Here is a 10,421-nt window from a genome sequence, read left to right as displayed (position 1 = left end):
CTGAAAAAGGATGATGAGGATTATTGGGCTGGTGAGTGCGTGGCTTGTCAGCGCGCTAAGGTGGCACCGCCACACGAAGGCCCCTTTGGAGCCGTTTCCTGGTGCCTGAGAGGAGGTTTTAAGCACGTTAATCACGACCTGGTGGTCCATTGCCCTCCTCTCAGGGCTTTTCCTACCTCCTCACCATGGTGACCAGGACGACCGTTGGCCGGAGGCGGTCCGCTCGTTTCGACGTCGGCCGCAGATGTTCGCCCGGGCCCTTCATTACAACGTGGGTGTGTGTTTTGGCACCCCGTCCGGACCCATCTTCCTCAGACAGGGGCTCTCAGTTCACGTCCGAAAGACTGCACAGGACTACCGCTTCCCACCCCTCAGGCTAAACGGCCTCTGCGAGCACTTCCATCGCATCCATGAAGGCGGCCCTCAGGCCGGACTTACGGACGGTAACTGGGTCGACAAAGCTGCCCTGGGTGATGCTGGGTCCTGAGCGGCCGCCTAAGGAGGATCTGCAGTGCTCTACAGCGGAGATGGTCTACGGGCAGCCGTTGAGAGTTCCAGGTGACTTCCTCCCAAACGCATCAGCTCCTTGGTCTGCCACGGCCCAGCGGGTTTTCCTACGGGACGCGGCGGAGGCTTTCGCTCCAGTTCCGACCACTCAGCACGGTGTGCCAAGGTCTCAAGTTCCCGCGGAGCTACGCTCGGCTGGGCACATTTTCGTCCATCATGACGCACACAGAGGCCCCCTGCTGCCCCCTTACGACGGACCTTTCCGGGTCTTGAAGCACGGTGACAAGCACCTGATGCTCGACATGGGCGGCAAGGCTGAGCACGTCTCGGTCGACCGGGTGAAGGCTGCTCACCTGGACTTGGACCAGCCGGTGGTGCTGGCTCGGTCTCCGCGACAGGGCCGCCCCCCGGCCTCGACCCCTGTCACGGATTTAAGACCTGTTGTTCTGGTCCCTCCCCTTCCGGGGGCCGCACAGGCGGAAGTCACTTTTCCAACTCCCGTGCTCAGGAGTCGTGGGGGTCGGCGTGTCGTTCCTCCCCGCCACGCTGATTTTGTTTATGTGTGAATTCTGGGGGGGCTTGTGTGGTGACACCATGTGGGACCATAATTCACCTTGTTTATTGTGTTGCCACACGGACCCTTTAGTGTGAACACCTGTTGCTTTAGCTTGCCATTCCTGCTAGCTTGTGATACAGAGCAGTTCATGTAGTAACCTAATGGAGATGAATGGATAATAAAGATTGGAAGTCCATTCTTAATACACCGCCCCACCTAGTGTCAGCAGAAAGTATTACAAATAATGATTACCAAAAAATGCAAAAAATAAATAACAAAATATATAAAATATATTTTAAGATCATGTTTAATCATCTGATTCATCTCATTGCTGTTTTAGTCTGTGTTCTTCTAATTAGTGTCTACAGTGTGTGCCTATTGAGCTATTTAGAGCCATGTGGGACAAAACCCGATCATGCCCCTCCCTCTCCCTGTCTAAGTGAACGGTGACTGTAAAAACTACACTGCGCATGCTCAGAGTATTTTCCTATTTAATGTGTGTGGCAAAAAAAAAAATGACCATAGGGGCAGTGAGCTGCCATCCCCACCATACGTCATCTCACATCATTCAGAGCTGATTGGCTGTAAGTATGTGTGCCGCGAAAAGTGTGGTGTGTGAAGAGGAGGAGAGAGACGCGTCCTAAAACCCAGAAGTAAGCTGCGCATGGGTTCCCTCCACAAAAAAGCAATGAGATTTCTTCATGGGATTTTAGAAAATAGCTGGAAATAAGATCTGTGGGAAACGTAGCTGTTAGACAAATGCACGTTTTGTTCAGCCGGATAATATCCACATGTCTACCCTACTTTTATAATTTTCTAATAATAAATCTACTCGATAGATTATTAAAATGGTTTTAGGACGCGTTACAGTGTGGCTGAAACCTTCTCTCCCTCTTCTTCTCATGCTCCCTGTCACTCTCCTTTAACTCCTCTGGTGACTTTCTTTAATTTGAAGAGTGTTTTTTGCCTGGCGCTGGCCGGTTACCGCTGGTATTAAAAACATTTTGGCGAATGGTTAGGTGGCGCGATAGTCTGTAGTGAAGAAGGAGCGCGCTCCAGCTCACAGGGAAACCTGCTCGCGCTGCGCTCCGCAGCAAACAGCTGTTTGCTTTCACCCAACAACGACAACCGCCTCACGAAACGCTATGTTGTAGCGTCAATAAAGGAAACAATTTAACTAAATTGCTAGTCAAAATACCAATACCGCAGGACATTTTCTTTTTTAAAGCAATATTTTTAGTGGCCCGAGCGGGCACGTGGAAAGTGCGTTATGCCGGCCCGGGGTGTCTAAATAGTGCTTCCGGGCCAGCGGACCATTTATAATGTCGAGCCCTGAGCAGGACTGGATAATATACTAAGCTACAGCTGTGTCTTTGCCCCCTCTAAGTGAAGCTCAGCCATGTCGCACGCACACGCACACACACTCGAGTCACAGGAGGCTGATCCGGAGATATGGACTGCCAAGAACATCCAGCAGGATTATTTGTACAACACACACGAGTATAATTCAGCTGGTGCGTTTGTGTGAGACAGTGATGGAGGAAATCTTCAGATCCTTTACTTAACTAAAAGTACTACTTGTGAAATGTAAGGGAACTCAATTAGAAGTAAAGAATGGCACTTAAGTAAAAGTATTTAAGTATGATCAGGAAAATGTAGTGTAAGTATTGAAGTAAAAGTACTTATTAAAGAGGAAAGCTATACATATTTCAAAGGAAAAACAGGAAAAACATTTGAGAAGATGGAACTGTGAAATAACCCTAAACCCTAACCGCAGATAAAAAAAATTGGCAACCCAATCGTTGTTTGTGGTGTGCTTGAATTGTATCTTGGATCGTTTAATCTACATCAAAACATCTTAGTTCAAAAGTATGTACCGGTAGTATATTTTCTGTGTAGAATAATCAACATTTATAGAGAAAGTAACAACTAACGTAGCTGTAACTTAGATATAGTGAAAAGTACAATATGAGTATAAAGTACTAAAGGCACTAAAATAAAATGCTCAAAAGTACCTCAAATTTTTACTTGACTACAGTATTTTGAGTAAGATATACTTTTTTGATCCTAATTTGGGATTTTATTTCATCACAGCATGATGTTGATAAGACATTGCACATGAATAATAAAAAAACAAACAACAACAAAGATATACATATCAGCAGTAGAAGATAAACAAAATACACAAACCGTGAATATATACATATTAATAACGTAGGATATATATCTATATCTACGTATGTATATTTATATATATATATATATATATATATATATATATATACACCATAAATATACAAATATACAGACGTGAAGTGTAAATGTACCTAGCTACTTTCCACCAGTGTGTGTGTCTATGTGTATACCGATGGAAAACAAACCACACTCGCACAACAGATCAAAGCAAATGATATGGTAATTATTGTGTGTCTGTGTATGATGTGCGCTGAGGAGGTCACAGGCAGAAACACAACAATGAGGAAAATGACTCCGACAATCACACAGAAAATTGATAGACAGGGCGTTGTTGCCATGGAGATGACTTACTCTCTCTCAGCCATAGTATTCGCCGGCAGAGTAATTGGCTTTGAAATAAGGGCGGAGAGGGAGGAGGAGGGGGGGGGGAGAGACTGCCGGTGAAAAGGAGGGTAAATGAGTTAAGCCTATTACCCTCTAATGTGGTTCCTTTAATAATTGGGACGTGTTGACCCTAACCCACGTCGGCCTGTTTTTGCCACGTGAGCGTCTGCTTTCCCCCTCTGAGCGGCCGGGTGGGGTCCGCCGGTGCACGGCAACCGACTGAACTCGTGTTTACAAGTTCCCACGTGAGCGGCTCTCTCTAAGAAGCAAAAAAATATTATGACAGTAGCAGATATACATAATTCCATCTCATGACCATGTACTGCAAACAGCGAGTGATACCCTACCACCCATTAAAGGGACATCATTATATTTAAAATGTTGGATTCAGACCAGAAAGCTGTTGAAGGCAGAACTACTGTAAACGTACAACAATATGGAATTCAGATTTGAGCTCAAAGTGCTGCTTCTCATACATGGAATTTGAAAAAAGAATAAAAACATAGACGATTAGTAAAACAGTGAATCTGTAGATGATGCTGTCCTCTAACTAAAGCACTTGGATTGAACACTTGTCTTTTTTTTCGATTCTATTTTTTGGGATTTTACAATTTTTAAAAAAGGTTTCTCAGTCAGTCTGCGTTATTGCTAGAGTGCTCCCATTAGCTGAGTTTCTAGCAGAGCAAGAAGTCATTCAAATCAATTGTAACTCTGTTACCAGGGGCGCTTTGATTCAGCAGGCTCAGCATCTCGTACTTTCCGAGCCCATCACTCATTTGCTGGATTAGCTAACTTGTTACTATGATGCCTATTCTTCTCCAGCCACGTTTCTGCTGATCTAGTGACCGCTCAGCTCATCTTCACTATATTAGCTCTACGAAGGCATACCATGACAGCATAAAATGATGGGTAGTGCTTTCAAATAAAACACATTAAATTTGTCAAACATTTGTTTTGTGAGATTTTACCAGCAGTAAACATATCAGCAACATATGTGTTTTACATTAAAACCCCACATCAAAACTGTTCAGATGCTGCTTCCCTGTCCATTCATACCTCTGCTTTTTCTTAAATAATGTCTATTTTCTGTTTGATGTATTTCCTGTATGCATGTTATATTTAGCTGTTTGTACCTATATAGTATTTCTCATATGCATTGTGAAGTGTCCTTGGGTGTCTTAAAAGATGTCTCCAACTCAAAAATAATATTATTATTATTATTATCAAATGGCCATCTACAGATTGTAGGGTTAGTGGTTCTTTCCCAAACCACTATCAAGATGTGAAAGTGTCCTCGGGAAATAAAAACAAATTCTGGGAAAGTTAACCAACCGCTGCACATGAGCCACCATCTCTAACAACTGCTCTTTACCCCAAATACTTAACCCTACGTGTGTGTGTGTGTGTGTGTGTGTGTGTGTGTGTGTGTGTGTGTGTGTGTGTGTGTGTGTGTGTGTGTGTGTGTGTGTGTGTGTGTGTGTGTGCAGGTGGCAGAGACAGACGCGGTGGTCCGGTGTTAACGTTTCCATCACGCAGCAACCACGACAGAATACGAACGGACGACCTGCGCAGACTGATCGCTTACCTCGCAGGCATCCCCAGGTTACACATTTAATACGTTTTGTTCTGCCTTGTGTGTGTGTGTGTAAAGCATCTTCATGTGTGTGAGTGTTTGCTGCCTTTTCTTTTCATGAGAAGGAGAAGCAATGCAAAACACCCGGAGCAAGTAGTGAGGCTCCGTAAGCGTGATGCAGCTGACACAAGCATGTGATGGAGGGAGACATCTTTTAAGAGCAGTTAGCTCGCCGCAGCTTCTTCACTGCCAAAAGAACCAGTTCTAGAAACACAGAGAGATGCTGAGAGGGAAAGCCTGAGCTCAGAGAGGGATGTATTAGAAAACAACTGATGGAAGGCAGGAGGGATCATTAGAGAGAGAGAGAGGATTAAAACTGAGGGAGACAGCGCATGCGTGAGGAGGTGTGTGTGAGCGAGCGGGTGTGTATGTGTGAAAGCAAAACAAAGTGTCGCAGTAGCCGAGGCGGTGCAGCAGCAGCAGCAGATACGGAGGAAGAGCAGCTCCTTACCTCGCAGGTAAAACATCTCTCCCCTCCAGATGTTTACTTTAATCTTCCGCTCCTCTCCTCCCTCCATCTGTCGTTCTCCTCCATCCTCTCTCCGTCTGCCCGCATCTCCATGGAGCTCACCACATTATCTCTGTGTGGTTTGGCGTGATTCGCTGACTTTTTTTTTAATGTCCTTTTAGGCGTTTGTAACCCACTGTCATGTCATGTTTTGCATGTTTTTGTAATCTCTTTCACCTACGTGGTATTTGACGATTAGAGGTGTTCTATTTTGGGAAACATCTGCTGCACTCTGGATAACCGCTGACTGACTGTCAAAAGAGAGGGAGAAGTTTGGAAAAGGATGGAGCCAGTAATCGAAAAGGATATTTTAAGAAAAAGGGCTTTTTTTCTAAATGCTTAAAAAGACCAAAAGGAGAAAAGGCAGCCCAGCTTTATCCATAAAAAAGTATCCAAAGAAGATATAATATTGCTCAAGAGGGTTTTCTGTTTTGCATTACATCAGACATCATGTGTGTAAGGTTGTGTAATAACCATAATCAGAGCAGCACAGAGAGATGAGGCTGCTGATGTTCAAATGTGCTGATCTGTATTTTTCTATATCCATGCTCACATTTTTTACTCATTCGTCGCAGGTTTCTGTGTGTGTGTTTCTGTGTGTGTGTGTGTGTGTGTATGTGTGTGTGTGTGTGTGTGTGTGTATGTGTGTGTGTGGGGGCGGATGTGTGGGATGTGCGTTAGCTGCGTAGGCGTCTCACCGTATAGAAAATGCGTCATCTCTCAGTTTGTTTTGATTCTCTTTTTCAATCTCTTTCTCCCTCTTGTCATCCCTCTCTCATCCTTTCCCACGCCTGTCATCTGTCTCCCCTCCCTCTGGATTATACTCCCCTCCGCCCCTCTCTCTCTCCCTCCCTCCCTCCCTCTCGTCTCTTTTAATTCCACCCACTCCCGCCGACCTCCATACATCTCCAGCGAGGAAGTGTGTAAACATGGCTTCACGGTCATCGTTGATATGCGCGGCTCCAAGTGGGACAGCATCAAGCCTCTGCTGAAGATCCTGCAGGAGACCTTCCCATCCTGCATCCACGTCGCCCTCATCATCAAACCAGACAACTTCTGGCAGAAGCAGAGGACTAACTTCGGCAGCTCAAAGTTCGAATTTGAGGTAGGAGGAGAATGCATTTGGGAAAACTGTTTATTTCAACGTCATCTTGGGTCTATGGATTAATCTGAAGCTCAAAAAAACGCCGTTAGAAGAGACAGATTGGGATTGTCATAATGTGTAGTGTGCCATGCATGACAGCAATAGGCTCATAATGTGATTGAAGTTGAAACCAGGGAAGAATGAACCACTGCAGTGACAGCTATAAAGTGTAAAAGCTTGTGTTATGTAATTCTATGAGGCTAAAGTGAGGATAAGCATAGTAGATTTTTAGCATGCGGTAATGACTACTGCAAAAACCCTGGAGATATCAGGCAGAGATATTAAATGACTCAATTCTATAGTGGCCAATTTAAAAACGAGCTATCCCTTAGTTCCCTGCCAGCTGAGTTGTCATAACGACAGCTGAGCTGCTCATTGTCAGCACATTTGGTTATGTATCTCTCCCTCCTGCATCACATTGCCCTGAAACTGAAGATCACGGGTGTTGCTGACATTTTCATCCGAAGCGTTTGAACCTTTATATATACAGTCTATGGTTTGAACCCTTCTTCACAGCTGATTAAATGATATACTCACAACAACACGCTTATCTTCATGTTCTGAGTGTAGTGTAAAGCAGTACACTAAATAAACCACAGCTTTGGCTAATCAGTGCGGGCGCTCTGCTGTTGAAGTCGAGAAGATTCCTTTACGTGATGTCGAAGCCCTGTTTCCTAAATGCACTCTAATGAGAAGCAGGTAACGTTTTCCCGCCTTCTTTGTTTGATCTGCTCTCCGTGATAATGATCAGCCTATCCCTCATCCTAATGAGACAGGGGATGATACAAACCCCCATACTGTAGCGCAGGTGGAGCCCTGTTGCTCTTATGCTCTGTACAGGATGTTCCTGGACACTCGCGTACATTGTGGTTCTCATACGTTCTGGCTACAGCAGTGTGAGTAGATGCAGTGGTGTGGAAAATGATTGTACACACACACACACACACACACACACACACACACACACACACACACACACACACACACACACACACACACTTTGTTCTGATGACACCATATTGATTATGTGAGAGGAATTATAGGCAGATGCCAAAGGGCAGGTTAGTTATCCATGAGCAGTCGTGCCATGCCACACAGACATTGATTGCACTGCATTTGAATGTGTGTGTTCACTACCAGACATCACGTAGTTCATTTATTATTATTTCTACCGGTTATATACGCAGGGGGTGTTCTTTTATCTCGCATTATTTAAGTTCATATCATAGTTGCTAGGACTGCGGTTGCATTGCTTGTGTTCACAATCATCCACGCAATACACAATATTCATGACAAGAAGTTGCAAACCCCCAATCCCACCCCTCCCCCGCTCCAGGTGGTAAACCCCCGTGTTAAAACAAACATACGACAGAGACATAATTGATATTGATATGCACAGATATCACATAAATAACCCAGGCCATTTTTAGTTTATACTACTCTGTGCCAGCCTTTGAAACCCTGCATGCGACAGAGAAAGCATTTTCCTTTCTGCGTGTGTGTGTTGGAGAATCTTCCCTGCCAGCTTGTATAAATGAAATGTAGGAAATGTTCCTCTCCCTCCTCTCTGTCGATTTGAGCCGGGATAAAAGGAAGCGGCGAGACGAAGCGCAGACAGTCCACAGCTTCCATTTGGGTTGTTGATGAATTGCTTCTCGGTTCTGCGGGAGAACAACGTTACCCTGGAGCCCCGACCCATCCTCCCTCTCACCGTTCAAATCAATTCACTTAAAACAACAATAGCAAACAATGCAATATCGGTGTTTTCCCCTGGCAAAAGCCATTTAGCTTACCCAAGGACAACAGTGTGTTTCTGCGTTGTTTGGCCGACACAAAGCTATCTCGCTATCCCTCTGTCTCCATCCGTCTCCGGCCATGTGTGTGGGGGTGTTGTGCGGAGGTGGCTCAACAGAAACACAGAGGCATCGAAACCAAACAGGGAGACATTCCCTTACTGTATCTCTGAACTGATATTGTGATATGCACTTGTTGCACGGAGAGGATTGGGTTTTCTTTTAACTCTAAAACAAAAGATGACCAAAGAGAAGTGTTCTGGTGTCACATTATGCAACATGTGAGCAAGAGCTCGTTGAGCTATGAGAGATGTGGACGTTTCCAAGCGATTTGTTTTCAAGTGGTTTCTTTTTAGTGTTGTCGTGTGGTATTGTGAAGCTGCAGCGTGTTGAATTAGCAGGATCAAATGTGCTTTAGTCACACCATGGAGGTTTTAAGTTATTAATTACAGAGCTTTCCCTTAAATTACATCCCTACATCTCTGCTCATTAACAAATCTTAAGCTGCTTTATTTTGGGAACCAGCGGTTGGTTATGTCTTCCCTTACTAAATACAAACCGTCAGGACACAGTGCGAGGAGCGGAGAGATTAGAAGCATTTTGCACCTAATTGACTGAATTAATACTTTTAAACACGTTTGAATCCTTTTCTCACTCACCATCTTGGCTAATTGACCTCCACCCTTTCTTCCTAGACCACCATGGTGTCACTAGAGGGCCTGACGAAGGTCGTGGACCCCTCCCAGCTGACGTCAGACTTCGACGGCAGCCTGGAGTATAACCATGAGGAGTGGATAGAGGTGAGATTGGTCCTTCATTCTGTCACTCAAGCCCGGTCCAAAAATCTATCTTGAAATCTTTGAAATCCTTTAAACACCCACTGACTTAAATTAATACAGAAGTGCCTTACTCAACTATCAGAAATCCAGGCATGAAAATATGTGCTTGAATTAGCAGTGACTGTTTGCAGGTGTAGCAATAAAAGAGTTATTCTCATTGTTAGCAGAACTCTATTCTAAATCCGTTATATTTGGTGATATTTGTATCTCACTCCTTCTTACTTTGGGTGTGTTTTCATGCAGGTGCGTGTGGCGTTCGAGGAGTTCTCCGGTCACGCCACTCAGATGCTGGCTCGTCTTGAGGAGATGCAGGAAACGGTGTCGAGGAAAGACTTCCCCCAGGATCTGGAAGGAGCCCGGCGGATGATAGAAGAACACGCCACGCTGAAGAAGAAAGTCATAAAAGCCCCGATAGAGGAGCTGGACACAGAGGGGCAGAGGTAGGCACGCAGGAATGCTCGGGGCTTTCCTTTTTCTGCTTGATATAAGACTGGAGATGAACACAATAACTTAGAATAATAATAATAATAAGAATAACTTCTTCCACATATTGTACTTGGAGCCTTTTCACTTTTACTTGGAGATCCGGCAGTGGCTCAGTCAGTAGGGGCTTGGACTGTGAGCCGTAGGGTCGCCGGTTCAAGTACCCGACCAGACCTAAATATGGAGTGTGGACTGCTACTTGGACAGGTCCCAGTTCACCTCCTGCCTTGCCGTGGTACCCTTGAGCAAGGCACCGGACATCCCCCTCCCCCCCCCTCCCATTGCTCCCCGGGCGCTGTACAATAGCTGCCCACTGCTCCTAGTCAGGGACGTGCACAGGTACGGGCTTTTTGGCTGACCTGCCCCTCTGGAGAGAGC

General features: G+C 45.2%; 1 protein-coding gene across 1 annotated transcript in view; it reads left to right on the top strand.

The window, feature by feature from the left end:
* LOC104962257 (triple functional domain protein-like) overlaps nt 1-10,421 on the top strand; it is a gene marked incomplete at its 3' end in the record, with an annotated part of 62,543 nt that overhangs the window by 35,082 nt on the left and 17,040 nt on the right. The window contains exons 4-7 of the mRNA XM_010790679.1: nt 5,131-5,245; nt 6,697-6,889; nt 9,417-9,521; nt 9,804-10,000. Of these exons, the coding sequence (XP_010788981.1) occupies nt 5,131-5,245; nt 6,697-6,889; nt 9,417-9,521; nt 9,804-10,000 (610 nt within the window). The remainder of the gene's footprint in view (nt 1-5,130; nt 5,246-6,696; nt 6,890-9,416; nt 9,522-9,803; nt 10,001-10,421) is intronic.

This window comes from Notothenia coriiceps, unplaced genomic scaffold (assembly GCF_000735185.1).
Source record: "Notothenia coriiceps isolate Sejong01 unplaced genomic scaffold, NC01 NC01_scaffold00034501, whole genome shotgun sequence".
Classification (NCBI taxonomy): domain Eukaryota; kingdom Metazoa; phylum Chordata; class Actinopteri; order Perciformes; family Nototheniidae; genus Notothenia; species Notothenia coriiceps.
Note: the sequence above shows the minus strand (reverse complement) of the source record. Positions and strands in the feature narration are given on the sequence as shown.